At 41.1% G+C, this 22,194-nt stretch overlaps 2 protein-coding genes across 2 annotated transcripts in view; one reads left to right on the top strand and one right to left on the bottom strand.

The window, feature by feature from the left end:
- Nucleotides 1-2,532, top strand: part of PTPRZ1 (protein tyrosine phosphatase, receptor-type, Z polypeptide 1) — a 60,170-nt gene extending 57,638 nt beyond the window's left edge. The window contains exon 27 of the mRNA XM_008935613.1: nucleotides 1,496-2,532. Within this exon, the coding sequence (XP_008933861.1) occupies nucleotides 1,496-1,636 (141 nt within the window). The 3' untranslated portion in view covers nucleotides 1,637-2,532. The remainder of the gene's footprint in view (nucleotides 1-1,495) is intronic.
- A 5,146-nt stretch (nucleotides 2,533-7,678) lies between these two features.
- On the bottom strand, nucleotides 7,679-21,171 carry LOC103768471 (alpha-aminoadipic semialdehyde synthase, mitochondrial-like; the record flags this gene model as incomplete). The annotated part of the gene is made up of 11 exons (XM_008935614.1): nucleotides 7,679-7,797; nucleotides 9,332-9,508; nucleotides 9,853-9,941; nucleotides 10,120-10,235; nucleotides 12,147-12,242; nucleotides 14,446-14,613; nucleotides 16,516-16,656; nucleotides 17,083-17,191; nucleotides 18,075-18,185; nucleotides 19,065-19,194; nucleotides 21,050-21,171. Coding segments are annotated over 11 exons (1,378 nt in total), but the record flags the coding sequence as incomplete, so codon positions are not given.
- Between the last annotated feature and the right edge of the window lie 1,023 nt (nucleotides 21,172-22,194).

Raw genomic sequence — 22,194 nt, 5'->3', positions numbered from 1 at the left:
TCAAGATGTGCAGAGCTGCCACCAGCATTGTAAAATCTGAACTACGTCATGTAAATGAAGTTTTTTTTAGCAGGAATAAATTTGTACTCCAAGTAGATCCTTAAGTAGTTACCCTAGTTTTCCATTTCAGGATGGACTTTGATCTTTCATGATCCACTGAATGGTCACTTGACACCATTGTCACTGTGCTTACAGAAAGAAAAAAGCATGAAAAGTATAACAAATAAGAACTACTTACTAAGTCAGTGTCATACAAGTGAAAATTTGTCAGAGAAATGAAAGGCTACGAACCCTGCTCCCGTGGTCATTCCACTAGAAATCTGACTGCTGTAGAGCTACAATGAGTGTGATAGAGAGAACACTTTTAAGAGTGAAACATTTGGGTTAGAATTAAATTGGGGCATGACACAGGCTGACAGATTTGTCTGCCCTTTGCCCTGCCCAGCTAGCCAAGACTGAGGAGCCTGGTAGGTGATGGTGTGGAAATGGTAATGTTTCCCACCTCAGCAGCAGCATCAGGACCTTTACCCTACTTGTCCAAGGAGTCTCCAGAAAATACCTGGGATCTTTTTCTCATCATCCTCCTACTGCAGATTTTCAAATTCATTGCTCTCTCTACCCTTATCTCTTGGTCCAAGCTAATAGTTCAGACCCCAAACCCCAATCTATTGATTCTGTCTCATGGCTCCTCACTCCTTTCACCACATCCTTCATCGTGGTGAAGAATTCACCGTATTCTTCATCCTCATATATCCATCCCAGAATCCAAAATATCCTATATCCAAAATATCCACCCTCATATATCCATCCTAGAATCCAATCCTCTGCCCCTTTCAGAGCACCTGCTGATACCTGGTGCAGCACAGCCTGCACAGAACATCCAGCTCCTTCCTCCCTGCCAGCCCCCACTGCTGTCCCACTGGCTCCTGGCACTCCCCGGGTCCCACTGCATCCAGCTGGCACCCTCGCTCCCTCTAGGCAGTGGCCTCCTTGGGGAACCTTCCCACAAAGTCCTGTTTCTCTTCCTACCTCTTCTTCCTGGCAGGATCTTCAAAAACATAAATTGCAAGTACCAAACAGAAGAAGAAAAAAAAATCTGCCCAGATCGAATTCAGAGGACAAAAAATGAGAACATATTCAAAGGGGAAAAAAACAACAGACAAGTAGTCACCCTAATTCTGACCCAGTTCAGTCAGTGGGAACTTTGCAATTGATGTTAACAAGTAGCAGATTCAGCACATAATATTTCTTTTAAAATACATTTTTCTCCCTTATCTGTACTGCATACCTTGATGTTCTGCTTTACATTGTGTACAGGGAGAGCCATTAGTCAGAAAATAAATAAAGCTGCTGAGGAACACAATAAATTGTGTAGCACCATACCTTAACAGTCTGACACGTCAACTGTTAATTAATTCTGAGTAACAGTGTTACAAGATGATGTAGTGTGATTATTTCTGACAGCACACTGACTATACCCTCTTCTCTTCTGCAGGAGCAGTACCAGTTTCTGTACAAAGCTATTCTCAGCCTTGTCAGCACCAGGCAAGAAGAAAACCCTTCAGCATCTATGGACAGCAATGGCTCAGCTTTACCCGACGGAAATGCAGCTGAAAGTTTAGAGTCTTTAGTTTAATTATAACATCAAATTAAACACACACATACCTACAGCACACCAGTCACACCTGGAGTTTACCATTGCTGTCTTCAGTTTTATACTTTGGGGAGGGTGGGGGAGTCTGTCCAGTCACTATATATATAACCAGATCCCAGCTGTTGCTCCAACAAAGTCATCTCTGTTGCGTATGACTTTCCTGTGGAACTTTTATCATTAACAATGTGTGCCTTTTCTTGAAAGATTTCTTGTAATACGTTGTTACGTCTGGACTAACTTGATTGACTTTTACAGTGTTTCTAAGAATTGAATTGTGGTATGTTTTTTCAGTATTAGTTTTTGATTTATCTGGCTTTACTTTTAACTTAAAATTATCATATTTATAGATGTTAGGGGTTTCTCAATTAAAAACATGTCATGGGTTTAGTATTTGATTTATTGGCTGTATTTATAACAATTTACATTTGCTAGAAATATAACTTTTAATATGGTAGAATGTAAATAAAATACTGTTCTCCGTAACATTCAAGATTTGAAAACTTCAGTTAGACATTTAGAATAGTAACCTGATACTTACTGTAAATACTGCTACTTCTGTAGTGATCCATGGACCAAATTTATATTTATAATTGTAGATTTTTATATTTTACTACAGAGTCAGTTTTCTAGTTCTGTGTAATTGCCTTGTTAAAATGATGTAGTCCAGTATGTTTTTATTTTAACAAAGTCTTCTGATATATAATTGTGCATCTTAAGCAATTAACCTTCATATAGCTGCATGTGATTTTAACTTTTTGTGGGAAATAGAAATCATTCGTTTTGAAATGAGAAGTTTTTATGACAATAACACCTGTACTTGGCATTGTTAAATTGTTTTTACCTATGGCATTGCAAAAATAAATATAAATATTCCAGTCCGTGCTTAGCAGTCTTCCACATAAACAGCATATTTGTGTATTCTGAAGTCTGGGAAGAACAGGACTGAGATACAGCTTCTAAGTGCAAGTGGCTTTGCAGTTTATCCTTAGCCAAGTTTGAAAAATAGAATCTAGATTTTTTCAATTATTATTATATTTGTGCTATTTTGGGGCAGCAATGACTTACAGATGTACAGAGTGGGCTCATTGTCCCAAACAATACACATTTTTATAGCGTTGTTGAATTACACGTGCACTTTCTTCACAGCTTTCAGGCACAAAATTGGTGTACACAGAGGTGTGCAACCATTTCTCCTTGAGGGAGGGACTATCTTCTTTTTCCAGGTGGTCTGGGGGTTCCTTACCACTTCCTCTAAAGCCCTCAGGTTGACCCAACACCCTCCACTTGCACATCTAGGCTAACGAGGATGGCAATATTATATAATTCTCTCTCTCATTCCAAAAACATAGGCACGATTTTTCCTTCCTTTATCTGTAGAGGTGCCCATATGGGAGAGGTTAACTGTCATCTTATGGCCATTCGCAAACCATATTCCATAATCTGCTTGCCATCTACTTCTGCTCTTCACCACATTAGCACACAATGTAAGAAACTGGAATCACAGAATCACCGTGGTTGGGGAGGACCTCCAGAATCATCAGGTCCAACCTTCCTCCCAACATTTCCCTAACCACTAGACCATAGCCTCAAGTGCTACATCCACTCGTTTTTTGAACACCTCCAGGGATGGTGACTCCACCACCTCCCTGGGCAGCCTGCTCCCCTGCCTGACCACTCTCTCAGTGAAGAAATTCTTCCTCATATCTAATCAAAATCTTGCCTGGTGCAACTCGAGGCCATTTCTTCTCATCCTATCATCAGAAATTTGGGAGAAGAGACCAATGCTCATGTGCTACTTCTCCAGTCTTTTCTTTAAGAAAACAGGCTTGTAGCCTCACATAACTTCATGCTTTTTATTTTGCTGTCTTCTGTTAATGTATTTACAGATCCATATAGCTGTGTATGCAAAGTCTTTTTTAGGCCAATTAATTCTATGTATGTTTTTCAAATCTCTGTGGAGCAAAAGTGAACAAGGAATCCATTCTAAAATCCCATCTTGAAACAACTGTTCCTTTCAACCTAAATGTTTTGCAGACATTTTAAAATGATAATCCAAGGAATCAGCTGTCATTCAAGGTTTCTTCCAGAGATGTTTGCAATCACATTCATCATCTTAGCATGCTGACAAGTTATTTAAAACATAAGTGCTTAGGATAATCTCTTTACTCGCACATATTGGTTCTGATCTAGAAAAAATAAGAATCATAAAAAATCTTCTATAATCTTCAACCGTGATGGATTACAGATTTTAATAAACGCGTGTCAGTTCCTCTCTCAGACAAAGGCCATATTCTAATTAATTTTTTTCTTGTAATCCAAGCTACAGACTCAAAAGACACAGAGCTTGCCTTTTCAAACTGGGTCAAGTGTGGAAAAGACGTTATGTATCTCCTGCAAGAAGCAGGATATTAATAAACAATGTCAGTTTAAGATTTTTTTTTACAAAGCTGATAAGTAATGCGCCAATGAAAACCTGATTACTGAGCTTCCTCCTAAGAAATCGTAGGCGAGTGGAGAGTTAAACAAACAAACAAACAAAACCACCATTTATTAACATTCCATCTTTTTAGTGATTCTGGTGATGTGATTTAATACCCATGGAAAAGCTTTACAAAGTCAGCAATAAATGATGACTGAAAGTCACACAAACTCACAGCTGTCAGCACAACAGTAAAGTAGTTAGAGACCTTAGTATGGACTTGGAAAACTAGTTGACTGAACTAGTTAGCAATGTTTTAGCACAGTGCTTTACCTGGCACAGTCCATTGCTACGTCCTAGCACAATGCATGCTATTTCAGATGGGTTGAAATTTTCTGTGGGAAACACTTACTTTGAGTTTAGCAAAGTTAAACTCATTCCTCTCCAATTATTCTGAAGCATAAGCAGAGCAGGGCTGGGGAGGAGAGGAGCTGTGTTCTCTTTTTGGGGTTAAAAACTACTGCCAGCAGTCTGAGGCTCCCTAGGTCAGAGTTGTGGTTTCCATCATTTCCCTGCAGCAAGGCAAAGGGCTGACACGTCGTTCCACGGGTTTGTGCTGTGGTGGCTTAGGGACTTCCCTTGTTTCAGGTAAGTCACAGCCTGTGCACCGTAATTCAGCCGCAGTGTGTTTGAGATAGTCTGATTGGCCTCGAGAAATTCTGCTGCACACTCAAAGCTACATTTATTTTTTTCCTCCCCCTCCTCTTGTTAGTTTTCCAGCCTAACTACAAGCACTGTACCCCAGGTTTATATTTTTTTCTTTGAGATATTACACAGCTACTGATCTCTACCTTTCCAGTTAAGTAGTTGTCCTTGTGCCCCAGCACAAAGCGTTCTAAAATATTGCATCTCTTAAGATTATGGCTGAAGATGGTGTCTAGGTACAGATATATATGTCTGTAAATTTATATATGGGCCTTAGATGTGGATGCTTAAACAATACTTGAATAGTCTTCTCTTGTGAGTCTAGCAAGAAGTATGGGAAGGTGTTTCATGTACCTAGAGAAGTCCATGTGTAGACACCCTTTCAATATAGCCATCCACGTAAAAAAACAAATCCCATCCACATACATCTCATCAGGCTGTAAAGATGACATGACAATGAAGCACAGGCTTTCAGATTTATTTTTTCAAGCAACCTTGTGTATAAGATACAATTACCTTTTCAATAATATGCAAAAAGAAATGAAATAATCTTCATACAAAAGCTGAGCAATAAATTCATTTAAGTCTAAACTTCAAAAAGCAGCATTGCACTGGGAAACAAATATATTCTGATACAAAAAGTTTCAAAAATAGTAGTAGTGTTTCTCGGAGAAAAAATCTGTAGTGCTCCTTTCTGTGCTCCAAAGAGACTACATACTTATTAAAAATTCCAATGTTCTTTGCATACTGGATTTCCTAGGCAGAAAAGCCAGCAAGGTGCATGCATACCTACAGAATCAGAACTTCTTGGTGTGTATTTGTGGGGTAAAGGAGGAAACAGAGAATTCTCAAGTGAAATCCTGGTCTCACCAAGCATTGGACTGGAAGGGACCAGCACATACAAAGTCTACCTTTAACCCTTAGTTGTAGGCCTTTAACCTACCAGGGGCAGGAGGAGGCAGCAGAGAGCAGAATATTCACTGCAGGCCCCATCCCTACCCCAGCTCCACAACCCAGCCACACAACAAACCAACAGCCTTTAAGGCCAGTGGGAAGCAAAGCAACTCAGTGGAGCCAGGATTTCATCTGACACTTGTAACAGGCATAGCACTGTAACAGAATCCAAATTTGACAGATAAAAATAAAAACATTCAGTGGTTCAGTATAAAAAGCTCTCCTCTGACAGTAATACTTTGCCCTTCATTCTTCCTTCTCCCTCCTTTCACCCTCCTCTTTGTAGCAGTTGCTACTTCATTACATACAAACAAAAAACATCCAAACCCTGAGTAGCAAGATTTGGAGATCAAAACTTCATTGTTAGGGCTGCTTTTCCTACTGGGCAGAGCAACACCTGGAATTCCAGCCCCTGGGGACCCTGATCACAGCACGATGCTTCCCCGAGAGGCCAAAGGCTGTGCGTGTCCCAGCAAAGTGTGCTTGTGGCAGAGCTGCAGGCAGCCAGCTCCCGGCGCAGGGCTGGGCTGTGCAGACGCAGAGCTCCGGGCGGCTGCACGGGTGCCGGTGTGTGCCCAGGGCCCCACAGCTCGCAGGCCTCCCGGGGGAAGGCTAAGCCATGCCTACATGGCAAGGTGCTGTAGAAATCCCTGAGCAAAACCCACAGAAGCAGCCCTGACCTGGAAGGAGGCAACTGCTGTTTTGTCAGAGAGAAGCTGCCCTCAGGCTGAAGCTCAGCTCTGGGCTGACAGGACTGACCAGGCTCCGGAGCCAGGCTGGCACGTCCATGTTGGCACCAGGTGAGCTGGCACAGCGGCCGGCTCTCGTCGGCCTGAAGCGGCCCCTTACGGAGTAGCATGGACAGGCTCCCAAAGAACACCTCAGCAGCGTGACAGCAAAAGGACAGAAGCTAACTCAAAAAGCAGTGATTTAAATCTCTAAGCCTACTGCATTTCAAAGCTGCTTACACTACACAGTCTATTCCCTTTGTAACAGTCCTTAACCTGGACAAGGCACACAGTGTAAGTGGAAGGAGGAAGCATGCCATTTGGAGCAGCTGCTAAGCACATTAACTGTGTTGTATTTGAGACTGCCCTTCCCAGCTGCAGAGCTGAATGCTGACGTGCCCTCCCCACAGCAGCAGCGGGCACTGCCCGACAGGAGGCATTTCAACACGCTGCAAGCTGCTCCCACCCGGGACCAGGAAACCCCATGGGGGAGGCTTGCTTCAAACTTCCTTCCTCCTCCAACTCATTTTTCGTAGTCGTAAGAAAAGGATTTCAAAATTATTAAGATCAAGGTTTCAAATATTTAAAAACATAATTTTCAAGATTTATCAGGATCTTATTTGCTAGTAGTGCAGGATTTCTGAACTATTTCTTGCATATTGTTATCGTGAAAACATTCACAAATACTGTTAAAGGAAAAGGGAGACAAAGCTTAAAATTTAAGTATCACTTTCATCTCTGTTATTCTGATAAATTATTTTTACTGTATGATTAAACTTAATGAATGGAATTCATTAAACACACTTTTCCACTATGAAAGAATTCAATAAAGATTTTTTCTGTCAGTTTACCTTTGTCTCAGTAATCACCCTATACTTTGTCCCAATAGTAGCCCTATACACTTAGAAGATAAACTCTATTAACCAAAAACCAAACCCTCCCAAGATATTTTAGGACAGAAATAAGGAAAGATCTGGTTGATGCTAAACCATGTACATGAAAGTGTAACAGTTAAGAGGAAAATACCACAGTTTATGCATCTGGGTATCTACAATTTCTACACCAAAGTCAGGTGACTGACTGACTGGTTTTATGGAAGGCATCACCTGAGTGCAAAATGGCAGGTGCTGCCTTTAGCTGGTCCAAACCGAGATTCCCAAAAGAGGGGGATGAGCACAGCAAATAAATCCCAAGCCCAAATGCCTGCACTGCTCCCAGTCACTGTTTGATAAGGCTGCGGGTGCTGTACACGATGCCTTCTGCCCGCACACGTTCCAGTATTGGTCCATAAACGTTCTTTGTCAGTGGTAGAACCATGCCCTTGGCATCTATTTCACCTGGAACAAAAGGCAGGGGAAAGAAGGGTTTACTGGGTTTCCTTGGCAAGGCTTTGCTAACGGGGTCTGGCGGGTGGCTTCTGTGAGGAGAGGCCAGGGCTGCCCTGGGCTGGACAAGCCAACTCCAGCTGGTCCAACCGACCCCCCCCCCAGGGAAGGGCCCCTCCCCCAACACGGAGGCACCTCTGGGAAAACAGAGTTCAGAGAGGGCAAAGCACTGCACAGCAGTGAGGAAAAAGTGTGAGAAACAGCCCTATGACACCAATTCCAGAGAAGGGGGCAAGGAGGAGGTGCTCCAGGCACTGGAGCAGAGATTGCCCTGCAGCAGAGGAGAAGGAAGGAGCAGCAGGGAGGAGCTGCTGGGGACTGACCACAGCCCCCACCTCCATCATCCCTCTGTGCTGCGTGAAGCAGAGGAAGTGTCTGAGTCAGGAATGGAGAAGTGAAGTTAAGCCTGGGAAAAAGGGGCAGGAGGAATGTGGTTTAATTTGTCTTTTTCTTTTTTTTTTTTCACTATCCAAACCTATTTTAATTGGCAATAAACGAAATTAATTTTCCCCAAAATCAAGTCTGGTTTGCCTGTGACAGTAACTGGCAAGTGACATCCTTGTCTTTATCTTAATTCATGATTTTTTTCATCTTGTTTCCTCTCCCTGTCCTCTTGAGGAGGAGTAGCGAGAGGATGGCTGAGTGGGCACCTGGGATCCAGCCAAGGTCAAGTCATCACAAATGCAAATACCAATTTGCAATTATATAAATTTTCAGGTTTCTATTTTTTAAACACACACATATATATGCAGATTTATCATCCCTGGTATTATGTTCTCATACAGCAACAGTACTGTATCAAAAAATAAAGAAAAAGAAGTTTGAAACACAGTAGCTCACACAGCTTGACTTTAATTTATAGAGCTGTGAAACTGCAGCTAGGTGGAAAGCATCTAAATGTCAAAAATTTGGGCTGTTTTTTGGGGTTTTTTTAAATAACAAAGGAAACCCCAAACCAACCCTGCAGTTTTTTGCTCATTTCAGTTAGCCAGAAGAAGAATGAAGTTCTAAAGATTAAGAGCAAGCAAGGGGAAATCACACTATTTCCTTAAACATGGTGATGACCAGGCAGAGTCTGCCTGCTTATATATAGACAAAACATGATCAGGTAATACATCCCAAGCCTCAAATTCCATCAATCCAGAAAGCAGTAGTGCAAGTCACTAGTTTGTTCAGCACAGGTATTTGTTAGCCTGCTTCACTGTGGCACAATCAATTGCAATTTAGCATGCTAGAGGTCTCCTCTACAACAGTGAAACATCTAAGATTAAATGACCACAATTCTCTATAGAGGATGCAGTAAATTAAGAGTTGTCATTGAAACAGCCAAACATACACACATTAAAATTTCCTGTAAGTTTGAAAAGTTTGATAAATTTAAAAAAATTATCCACATATACACTTCAGAAACACTACATATCTGCCTTCCACAGGCAGGAAGACAGAGGGTTGAAATACTGTTACTGAAGTCTGAACAGCCACTTACCATCTAGAACCATCTTAGCAGCAATAGCTGTGGGGTATCCCACTGTCTTGGCCATCGCAGAATATCCTTTGTTGTCACCATAGACAACCAGATCGATAAATTTGTCTTCCAAATGACCAGAAGGATGCCTGAGACCTATTTCATTTCTCATAACAATCATATCTCTCTCTCCAGTGCCTAAGAGAAAAGCACACAAAGTATTATTACTTGTATTTCAGTCCTGCCAAGATGGGGTTCCTGATGAGCACGGTACTCTGCACTGAGAGCACGTGTATCAGACAAGTGACTTAAGATGGGGACTACTAAAGAGGGCAGAATATTGAAAAGAAATAAAAAAATGCATTGAAATGAAACTAAAAATGTAACAGGGAACAAAAAGAATAAACTGGGGGAGTAAAGATCACAAGACGGGGAAAAAAAACTAACAAGAAGGCTTATTAATGAAGGTGAACAAACTAATACAAGAAGAGATATTGACTTGTTCCACTCAAAGCCATGAAAAAGAAGAATTTCTCACATACCAAAGGGCAGCTTCATCTCCATGTGCTTTGCAAGAGCCCCCACAATGGAATCTGCTGCTGGAACTGGTTCATCTCCCAGTAAACCTAGCCTGGCAGAAGAAATGAGACAGACTTACCTCATTGCCCATAAACCACTCAGTCTCAGTTCTGTAACTCCCAGCTTCATCAGCGTACCAGTCTAACAGTCTCAACAAGGACCAAAAATGGGTAGAATTGAAAAAAAAAATATTTCTTTTTTAATCTTTAAAAATCACTAGAACGTTTTACCATTCCACTGCCTCCAGCTGACTTTTGTCCTTTTCCAGTTTGCTAAATACAGCTTCTTTAAGAACATGGTACTCAGCAGGTGGCTTAATTCCAACCAGTTTGCACATGAGCTCTTTCTGTATTAAAAGAAAAGAAAAAAATTCCTGAAGGCCTGACATCTGTCAGGCCCACTCCTTCTCAACTGAGGTTTTGAGAACATACTGCTCCAATAAGCTCAGTTAATATCCAGGACTCCTGAGAAGGGAGGTTAGGTGTACAGGGAAAGTGAGATAGTTTGAAATTTTTAATTGCAACAAGTGAGAACAGGGGTCATCTTCTCCTAAAACACTTTGTATGCCACCACTCAGCTGCTCCCCCCTACTTTTTAGTCTTATCCTTTCCTCTGGCAGTGATGAAAGAGTACAGAAATCTGTATGAACAAGGCAACACGGGGAGGATGTTAGGGTGAAAGAGACACTCTGGAGACAGCCAGAGAATCAAGACCTTAAGGATATCTTTCAGCTGGTCTAGAAATTGAGAATGTCCCTTTCAAAAGGAAGAAAACAGACTGATGAGCTGACTAAGGCTCTGGCAATCCTGAGAGCACTACCAAAAGCTTTCTGAAGACTTTTGTGCATATCTGAAGGCCATTTTGTGCTTTCCAGATGCAAATTATTGCTTGCTTCATTCAGAGCAGGATGGATAACCACCAGAGCTATGACCAAGATATGAAGCAAGCAAGAACTGCAGAGTCTATTTAAAAGCTCAGTTTAGCCTATCTCCTCTGCTTCCCGGGCAGGGAAAGCACGAAGATGTAACAGCATTGCTGAGACAAAGTTTGCACTGAGACTAATGAGTTTAAAGGTATTTTCACAGATTACAGGACACTGTGTACTTATTCACTGAGGCTGGAAGGGCTGGAAATTCTAGCCATCTTTGCAAAGAAAACTTAAAGATCGTAACCCTAAAATTGAAATGAAAGTGGACAAAAATTGTCTTAAAAAACCTCAAGTTAGTCCCCATACAGTAGCCCAAAATCTTCTGGAGTTTGGGAAGATGAACAGTGCTGGATGTTGATCACAGATACACAAGACTGAGCCTCTTCACCTTGTGCTTTCTTGGTTTTGAGAACACTCAAGACATTCTTCACTTGCAGTAATGGCATTATCAGAAACACACTGTGCTATCCTCAGACCATCACACAGCCCAAGCCTGTTGTCTTTTTCCAGGTTAATGCTGATAAAAGCACAAGGAAGGAAACTGAATACAAATCTAAATTTTGTTCACATAAGTAATAAACAAAGCTACTTTCTTAGGGTTTTTCTCCAAAATGGAAGAAAAATTTCTCACACAACAGAAAAACAGACCTGAGAAGTAGTAATCTGTTTTTCACTCCAGCTCTCTACACCAAACCAAAATATGAAATTCCCTGCTTTGCCCACAGATACAACCAAAATGTTGATTATCAAATGTCTCAGCAGGACATGAAAGAGTCATACCTTGGCGAAGATTAAGATGAAGTGAGGCATCAGTAAGCAAGACAGAAAAGCAGCATAACAGAACACAAAGGAAAAAAAGCTTGCAAAGAGTTTTAACAGGAAAAAAAATATTGTAATATACTCATTTAGTCATGAACTCTTACTTCGTGATGCTCTAAACAATACTTTTACACCGAAGATCGTGGGCCAGTATCAGTGTGGACACTGCAAACTTAAGGCACTGGGGATTTTGAATAACAGAAAAATTCAAGACAATGCATAAAAATATTTACAGGACCACTGAGGGTCACGTAGCCCAACACCCTACTTGAAGCAGAAGTACGACCAGCACTCAAGTCAGCAGCAGCTTTGCCTAGCTAAGTCCTGAAAGCCTCCAGAGTCATTCTGAGAACCTGTTCCAGCACTGTATTACGTTTATGCTGAAGAAAATCTTCCTAATTTCCAGGAACAAAAAGCATAGATTCCCATTGCTAAGCACACCCAAACCTAGCAATAAGGAATTCATTACAAAAACAGAGGAAAGAAGGCAGAGTAATCACAGTAACTCACCCAGGTTAGAGGCGACGAGGTTGAACTTAGCAAAGGATAAGGATCTGGGTTAATTAATCCTAGTTTTACAAAGCCTCCCATGGTTTTGGAGTATCCCTGAAATAAAAGAATAACATGGTTAAAAATCATGATGGCTTGAAACCGAGATGAATATTTGCTCTTGGTTTGAGTGTAGTGGTGGACACAACCATGGCCATGTTATGTGTTATTCCCATGGGAAGACAGCAGCTAGGACAGGATGCCAGTGGGGTCACTGCTACAGAGCAGTATCTTGTTCAGCCCCCCTCCACCCCTCACCCTACTTTTTCAATACCCTCTTTAATGGCATTATTATTCTGCCATCAATACCTCCATGGCAAGTAGCATTGGTTCATGAGATCAAAGGGCTAAGCTGGCCAGCACTTGTTCAAACTCCAGTCCATCATCACAGACAGGGTTCTATCAGCCATCTGGCCCATAAACAAACTACTGCATACAGACAGCCCAACGCTGAACTTGGCTCACCCCAGTTTACACCAGTGTGACTGTATGGACACCAGATAAACTGATTTGAGAGATAAGAATCCTGTGTATCGTCCCTTCAGCACCATCAGAAACAAACACAGGAGAGCAGTGGAATCATATTGAACAGAACTGCAAGGCTGCAATAGGCTGCATGATAAAAGAAGTCTCAGCTAGCTTCTGCTCATTTTTGTTTCTATCCCCACTGCACTCCTACTGCTACATACCTGAAAACACTTACATGCAGGTGACCAGAAACACTATAAACAAGCAGAATGGTGGAAATAAAGCACCCTGAAAGAGGGCTAAATAGAACTAGGAGCCACCTCCACCTGCACTAGGCTATCAGCTCAGATGGCCCTGCAGTGAGATCGTTCTGTGACACCTCCTTCTGACCTGACTCCATTAGCTAGCTGACGTTCAGCTAGGACAGGCACTCTGAGGAGATGTGAGCCCCCGCCCTGAGCGACCCCTCCCTGCTCTGCAGCAGAGCAGCACGGGCAAAGGGCCAGCCTCAGCTCCAGCCCTGCTGAGCACCGCCTCCTGGCGTGCAGGCACCGCGGGCAGAGGCACGGCACGCAGCCCAGCCAGCGCCACCCCAGCCCAAAGGGATGGGCCTGGCCTGGGGGCTAAGAAACAAAACTAACCACAGAAACATCACTCCTGGAGCACACTGATAACAACTCTTATGTCACACTGACATTTTCGGTTTTCCTTGTGCTAACAGCTATACAAAAAGAGAGATTTTTACCAGGCACCATATGGAAGAGTCATATTAAGGCTTCATGACAAGATAGATGCCTTCCACATATTTTTAGCTTCTGAACAAGAGATTGTATCTAGACTGACAAAGAGAGAGCTATTGCAATTTGTAACCTTTATTCCCCTACATTGGCCTTCCACCTTCTTTTGCTAAGCAAGCCTCCCTCCCAGAAATAAAGGAAAAATCCTGTTGTATTGCAAGAGAGGAATTAAGAGGGAAAGGACACACACATTCCTCAAGCCATATACAAAACAACAATAACTTAAACCTTGACACAAACCTTAACTCAATAGACATGACACCCATAAAAGCTTTTTTAAACCTTCAATATGGTTTAAGGTTTACTGCTTCTTAATGTATATTGACCAACAAAATAATAATTAAAAAATAGCTGAAGGAAAATATCTGCTTTTTACACCTAACGAATGGAAGGAAAACAGTGTATCAGTTAGAAGGAAAACTATTTATCTCTTAACATTTTACTTAACTGACCAAAACGTTATAGCTATTCAAATTCAAGATTTACAGTTACTTCATTAAAAAATTTCTAATGGAAAATCAGTTTTCTGTAAGATTTGTACAGTGTGTTTTTCACAGGAATATAAAAATTTGAACTTACAGTTTGTTGCTTATCACATGTAAGAGAATAGATCAAGTCTTAAAAATACATAACAGGTTTGTGTGATGTGTATTGTTGTAATGTCTTCTGTTGGTCTGACAACAAATACAGAGCCAGAGAAATAAAGAAACAGATAGATACAGACTATGCATGCCAACTGACAAGCTGCCTAAATCAAGTAAAAGTATTTTTCTGGTTTGCAGCAAACACCTGTGAAATAAATCAAGTAAAGCCACATTTAAAAAATTGAGAGAAGTGCTTTCAGTTATCTCTCAAATAGGATAGTGGAGAGCTCATAAATAGCAAATACAAAGCTATAAAAGGCTGATTTTTAAATATACGGTTTTCTTGAAATGATAACATTTATCTCTTGAAGAAAATTATAATTAGTCATAACAACAAGAACAACAACTTACTTTGTATCTTAAGGTGCCTCTCAGCAAAGTGTGAGCTGTCTGAATACCATATGGCTCAGCATATTTTGTACTGTCTCTGTTAGGAAAACCTTCGAGATTTAATCCTGGGAAAAAATCCATCGGAGTAACAGAGTCAAGCAATGCCCCTCCAGCTGGAATATTGATCATCTAAATTTCGTGAAAGAACAGCAATATTATTTTGGTGCAGTGTTATTTAATTTATTTTACAACAGAAAAGATGGAAGTATGCTCAAAAAGGGAACGATATGCTTAGTGTTTCTGGTGCAAGCCAAGGCCCACTCTAAACAAAGCAGCTGCGTAAGCCATTTAAGCACATCCTGTGATGGAGGAGCACGCATTCTGTCAGCCACTACTAGCCAAAGGCTAAACCAAGCCAAAGCCTTCTCACACACACTGTTAATTCATGCTGCATTTATATTAAGGTGGCAGGTTCCAACTGCACTTGCATTAGTGTAATTTTGGAGCACTTCCCCAAACTACAGCAGTGTGAAGGGAGATTCTGTCCATAGGCTCCCTGCTTTTTGGTCATTTTTTTTATTCTCTTCTTTTATGGGGGAAGAGAAGGCAGATGTAAAGAGAAGGATGGGGTTTTGGGGTTTCTTTTTATAAAGACTGAAATAAATCAGGTGATACCTCACTGATAAAATTGCTGCCCATGTGCAACTTCACTTGCAGCTACAAAGCACAGAGACACACATTGTTTAAGGAAAACAAAATAAGGTTGACTAGCTCTATTATCACTCCCAGCCAAAGTCTTGAACCCTGCTTCTCTCAAGCAGCTGATGCACAGATCTGCTACACAGCATCAATTCAAACTCATTTTGTGGTTTCTGGGCAAAAGGGCAAGGTTTCCTTCCAGAAGACAGACTATAGCAATGAAGTCTGCAGCAATGCTGAAAGATCTTACTGTATTTGTCAGGCAAGACACTAGTGTGGAAGAATCCTGCACACCAGTCAAAGACAACTCAGGATTTAGTAGCAAGAAGGAAAACTTGCACAATTTACTGACAAGCTCACATAGTGCTCTCATAATGAATCATTCATATGCATGATCTAATTTTTCCTAGCAATGGGTGAACTAGGTCAGAATTAAATAAGAAACATTTTCACATTCTCCAAGAGATCCTTTCGTCTGAAACTTATGTGCTTTTGCTTTATAATAATGATCCCGTGTACAGCCCCTGAATTTCTCCATTCTTACAGCAATAAGAACTCTAAAGCACCAAAATGTCATGATAAAAAACATCTCAAACGATTTCTCAGTATTGCACATCAAAAGTTTAGATAATTAGTTAAACTTTATGGTGGTTATACAAGGCAGTCTCTTTGACATTTGAAGAGCCCCTGTTCAGTAACTATTCTGAGCAAGTAGGAGTGATCAAAAAGGTAGGACTGGAAATCAGAAACACGATAGCAGCTTGCAATAGCTTTGCACAAATCAGGTATGATCTTTCCATAAAACAGATGCAGTGACATTTGCTAGGTTAAGTCTAATGACTCCTGCACAAACAGCAAAATAGAGCTTATATAAAGCACATCAGAAAGCACCGTATGCTTTTAAAAAACCCACTCAGTGGGTTATTAGTATTACAGATTGCACCAAAAGAAAATCAATCAAGAATTCTGCTATACAATGTGGAAGTACACAGTGAAGTTGTCTGGTTTACAGACACGACTAGACAGAAAAGCAAGCAGAAGGATGCACTCTCACCTTTGTTTCAGAACCAAAGACAGGGCAATTAAGTGGCAGAAGCAACACACAACAGGGGTGGAAGCTGAACCCAAAACACCAGCCTCAGCCCAGTACTTCAGTCATTAGAACACACTCCTTTGCAAACAGTTTCTGTACAGTAAGAAGGAATTAAGCTGGGGGCAGCCAGGAACCATCATGCTCCAAACACAGGATTAAGTGATGTATGCAACTTGCTTAGGCAACTGACTCTCACTGGCTTGAAAGTAAACATAGCACCTTACAAATCCCAATTCCCTCCTCGGCCCAATACCACCTTCTTTGTCTGGCTTTAAATGGAAATCTTAGAATTACTTCACCTCTCCATTTTTTAAATATGTAGCAGACTGAACTGTATTCAGCAACACTCCTTGTGGGCTCCAGCTGAACTTGTATCTCAGAGGATTGTCAGAGTGCTCTGGAGCTGGTAGGCCACCGCAGAAAGAGGTGTAGGATACAACCTGCCACATTCATCCACAGGAAAGAAACAATGAGGAGAAGACAGATCAGGATGCAAACCAAACAGAGATACCCTGCAGAATCCCCATCAGTTCTTCAACTTTCTGTGCACATCTGCCTCTGAATTGGCCAAATCAGAAGATGTACAGGGGAAATAAAAAGAATTTCACTGAGCAACAGTGCCAAGTTGTCACACCACAGGCAATGTCCATAAAGGAGAGGAAATCAAAACATACACTGGGGCAAAGGCATCTCAGTTGATGGTCTCACAAATTGGATCACTTGGCACCAAATTCCAAGCATCAGAGGAAGAAAAGTGTCCAGAGTCTGTTACACATCAGTGACACGCCCAGAAAGTGTCTGGTGTCAAAGGAACAACTTTACTAACAAAATCTTGGCAGAACTATTGCACTACCTGCCAACCTTACCGTAGCACCAACTTCTTTGGCTTTGTCAATACATTCCTTCGCCAACATATGGTCAAGACCAGGATCCAAACCCATTTCACTGATAACTGTAATACCAGCAGCCTCTACACTAAAAGTAACAGAAATGCAGAGCTGTCAGAATAGCCACAATTATTGGCCTTTTCTTCAGGAAATCTGTCCAACAAAGGCCCAGTGCACTTTCCATAGCACAGCAAATTCTGGGCTCTGCCTGTAGCTTTTGGTAAAAAACAGAAGTAGATGTTAAAAACTGATGAGTGGCAATTGTCCAAGAGTCGCTGTAGCCTTGGTTTCTCTTACTTTGCTGCAACATCTAAGGGCTGGTGGAAAAAGCCACCATCTACTGGTGGCTTACTATCTACTCCACACCCCACATTCTCCTGGACAGTACTGTAATGACGGTGGTAATGCAGAAGGCAGCATAGAGCTACTCGTAATTGCCCTAAACAACTCCTGAAAGGGAGAGAGATTGAAAGGCCTCTTTTCCAAATTAAAAGCATTTTGCTTTTTAACAGTTGCCTGCACTCCCAGAGCAGCTCACTTATGCTACAAGCTGAGGCGATTTATTTTCAAAATCACTTTGTTTTGACAAATGAGAAGTGTCTTTGTTTGTTTGTTTTGAAAGTGTGACAGAACTGCTTGAATATTAGCCAAGTTCAAAATCCTAACAGGTTTGAGGGAAGTGGGAAAGGCACATTAACATGGAATAAGATGAGTCATGCAGGAAAGTCTGTTCAGGGTTTAGAGTACTTGTCTGACCAGATTGCTGTGTGCACTCCTTTCTCTGCTCTGCCACAGCCTTCACATGCAGCTTTGGGAAACAGGACTTAGCCCTCCATCATAGAAAGGGAAGGAAAAAGAATGCAGGAAACAGCAATTCACATTAAGCACCATAGGCGTAAGGGACTGCAAAATATTCAGATAATGCACTAAAGAAGGAAGCAACACCAGGGAGATGTTACTCTCACACCTACCTCTCCTGGAGTTCTTTCATAGCTGGTGTTAAGTAGCTGGCTGTTACCAAGTTCACTTTGTTGTCAATACATTTCTTAGCCACCAAAGGGTGTACTGAATAAGGCAGCAGACTAAAAATGAAGGAGAATCACACAACAACAAAATCCCGTTACTTATGCTGTCACTGGAAAGACGCTCACAGATGTTTTTTGTATGCCTACAAAAGAGCTCAAGTAAATGCAACAGTCATACTTGCCTTGCCCTGAGCAGTTTCACACCTACATAAGTGAAATGCTAACCTATCAGAAGAGCACTGATGTATGCACTCAGAACAGGGCGCAGGACAGCACAGGAGTCATTCTTTAGACAGCATCTTTTGTCACACTTCTCTTGGTAAAAAACAAACCACTGACCTCTTTTCAAGGCCACCTTCTAAGCAGGCATGCTGGAAGTTTAGAAGATGCAAAACTGTAAAACCATCCTTGATAAAGCTTACATTACAATGATCTTGCTGAAGCACTTTGTCAAATGCATGCTCTACATGGAAAGGAAACAACACTCATGGAATCCGTGGCCAAAGGGACAAAATATCAAGGACCATGAAGTCATTTCCTCCCCTATTTTAATACCGGGAAAGGGATGGTTCTTAATGGCATGTTCAGGAGAAGTGACCAAGATGTCAGAATATTGCCTCCTCCTGCCAACATGTGCGTTTGATCCTAGGAACACATACAGTGCTGGATACAACTGGCCCCTCACACTAACAAGGCTGTCCATGTAACTGGTGAACATTTCTAAAGAGATGTTGCAGTCAAAGCCCCTTCAAAAGCCCTGACACCTCGCTACATGAAAAGGCAGTGGTCATTTACAGCTATTTACATACACAAATACGACCCCACTTCTTGGGCATTAAGAAAAAAAGTTACCATGTTGATTTAAGTCAGTGAACCAGGAGAAAGTAGCAGTATGATTCAGGGTTGAGCCTATCATGTTCTACACAGAATTCTGACCTGATCACAAGGTCGTGTTTCTTCACCAAAGAGGACAGCTTGTCCTCATGCTTAACGACATCCATATGAATTGAAGTAACGCCGCTGTATTTTTTCGTCAGTTGTTCAAGTTGTTCCTTCATGACAGACGCTGTTTTAAAAGCAAAACACATTAACTGTTACCTCAAGATGAAGGTAAGTCCAAAACACTCTCATTTATAATTGTGCTTTACACACACCTCCTTCTTTCCAAAGAGAAACAGTTGCATGGATGTTTTCCTTCACTAACAGCTGAAATTGGGCATAAATTAAATAAATCCTGCACATGCCTATATATATATATATATATATACATATGTATGTTCACTAAAAGGGAGAAATCCAGTCTCTGCCTACCTCCACTAGTTCCTTCCTATTACTTTGCTGCTACTGCCATTGATACTCACCATTTTAAGGAAAGCAGAACTGAAAATGACATTCATGTTAATGCAATCAGTTTTTATCACATCTGTCTGGAAGTGCATTGGCTTCCTGTCCCAGCTCACCACACTGCCAGCACAAGGACAGCAATGGGAACACAGCCAGGAGTGGGCAGTGAAGGCAGCAGGTGGAGCACAGGCTTAGAGAATTAAAAGCATCTGTGCCTCTAACTTAAGGCCTTATTTCCTTATGGCCTTTCCAAAGTCAATGGGAACTAAACATTGCCAGAGGGTGATTTTCTGTACCCTAGTAATCAACTTGTGCTGAGAGAAAAGAGCTAAGCAAAATTGTCTACAAATTAAAACAAACAAACAAAAAATTATTACATTAAGGTTTCCCAATTAAGATTTTTGTCATTTGGAATTGAAGTGGTGTAGCCTAACAGCAGGGAAAGTAAAGGTGGCACTGTGAAGTGCATTTTATGCTTTTCTGTCTACCTGCTTGCTGCCAAATATTAGACAAGTAACATGATCATGTCTCCTTCCTTCTGATTTTTTTTTGTGTGCTGTAGTAACTTCTTGGTTTTAAGCTACCCAGGCAAGAAGCACCTGCAATGTTGCTCAGTGCTTGGCAAAACAGATCCTCCAGTTCATCTGGTTTCCCTTACTGCTGCTGTACTGCAGGGACTAGATGCAGCCTCCATACTGATGAGGGGATGGACACTGCACATTGCTGTAATCCTTCCCTGTTCACCATATCAGGCACTGCCCACAAGATGGGTGCAGCTTCCTCAAGAGTTCTCCTCTTCCTCCTAGTAAATCGTTTCCCAGGGGTTAAAAGTACTATGGTTATCACCACAAAGGGTACCAAAAGCAGCCAAGTATGAAAGTAGTATGAAGGGAAAAAACAAACCAAAGCAACAACAAAATATACAGAAATACAATGGTAAGTTTTAAAGGAAACCACTTCCCAACAAAGTATCTTCCAGGCAATACAGCCTCAGTTTTAAATCCGAAACCACGGAATCAGGGTAAAGTCATCACTGACAGTAAAGAAAAGTGTTTATGAAATGCTCAGCCTAAAATATGCTACAGATAAAGCCAAAACAGAGGAATGAACAAGCAGGCACATGGGGCTGGTGGGAAGGTCAGTGTCTGAGGGTTTAACACCACAATACTGGTTATAACAACAGCAGAGGCTTCAGACATGCAAATGTCCATAAAAACAATTTCGTCTTCTTGTTGTGTGAGGCTGAAAAAACAGCCAAGCACCAACAGAAGTGACTAACTAGCCACAAAACCAATCCCAAGCCCAAAGCAGGTTAGAGGAAAAATGCATCTAATTTCCCTATAGGTTACACATGCAAACAGTAAATTCTTAACATGCCCATGTAATTTTCAAATTGATTATACAAACTCAAAATGCTTAGAAAGCTATAAAAACCTTTTCTTCTGTGCATAGTAAGGATTTTCGTCACCTGTTCTCAGAACCAGATCCATCCACTATTTATGAAAAAGGTTCTTCCATGCTAGCAGGTTTAAATAAGACATAATTTTTCAATTGAAAGCAAGCAAAGTCTTACATACCAACTGTGATGTCAACATTGGAATCTCTAGTGAGATATTCAAGCACAGGGCCAGAAACATATCCAGATCCGAGCAACAAAACTCTCTTCTTATTGCCCATCTTCAGCAGCTGGGCGTTTTCCCTAGGAGGTGTTACAGGCAAAATTAAAAACCACACAGAAGAAAGCTGTAAACTGCTAGAGCTAAAAGAGTATATATGGTTTAGTAAGTCTACTATCAAGAGCTCTATTCAGACCAAGAGTCAAGTTCCTGGCTCCCTAACCCAAGACTGTCTCGTACTGCTGCCATTCTTCTGCTGCATGTCTTCTAATTTCTTTCCTCTAACACAAACATGATCAAACCTATCAACATCTCCACTGATCCTCCAGTTGCTACTGGCTGTTAACAAATTTCTCCTCAACCATCACTCTGTGTTTCACCATGGCCAAATTACTGTAACATGATCATTGGAGGACTGCTGAGCTGTCGGTGTGATGTTGGGCTGCCAGAAAGGGATTCCAGGCTCTGCCTTGCTCCCTTTACATCACAGGTAACTGTTACAGTACACAAAAACATGCTGGTAAAAGCCTGTTTTAGCTAAGTTATACTAAGTTCATTTTAATACATCACAGAAACATGACAGTCAATAGATGTCAAATAAAAGTTAAAGTCCAGTTAAGAAATTGTGTTTGCAGACAAGAACTCAAATTTGGAAACCATCACAGAGTGTTTCAGCCAAGCTTCTACAACTCTCATACATAAATTTAAGAAGTAGCTCTCCTGTTCACTTTCCATGCAAAATGTATTCACATCAGATTCTGCATTCCTTTTTGCCAACCAGAATAACGTAGTTCAGCAGTTGCTTAAATATGGTCTCATAAATGTATATGTTACAGTAGGAAAACACATTTTGGTTGTTTATTTTTCCTTTTAGCTTACATTTGCATTAAATTGTAAAATTAGAATTATAAAACTGTCTAATGTTTCATAACTATCTAGATAAAAACTAGCAAATAAAATTTCTTACAACACTTTTTGTTGTTGAAGAAAAGGAAGCTGTTCACTGCCCTACTGTTTAACTTAATTCTTACTCCATATCCTGAAAACAGATTTCAATAAATAGGTAGGATTTTTGAAGATACAAACTTCCAGGAAACTTTGTAAGT

The sequence above is a fragment of the Merops nubicus genome, unplaced genomic scaffold (genome assembly GCF_000691845.1).
Source record: "Merops nubicus isolate BGI_N331 unplaced genomic scaffold, ASM69184v1 scaffold2772, whole genome shotgun sequence".
Taxonomy (NCBI): domain Eukaryota; kingdom Metazoa; phylum Chordata; class Aves; order Coraciiformes; family Meropidae; genus Merops; species Merops nubicus.
This window is presented reverse-complemented; position numbering and strand designations above follow the sequence as displayed.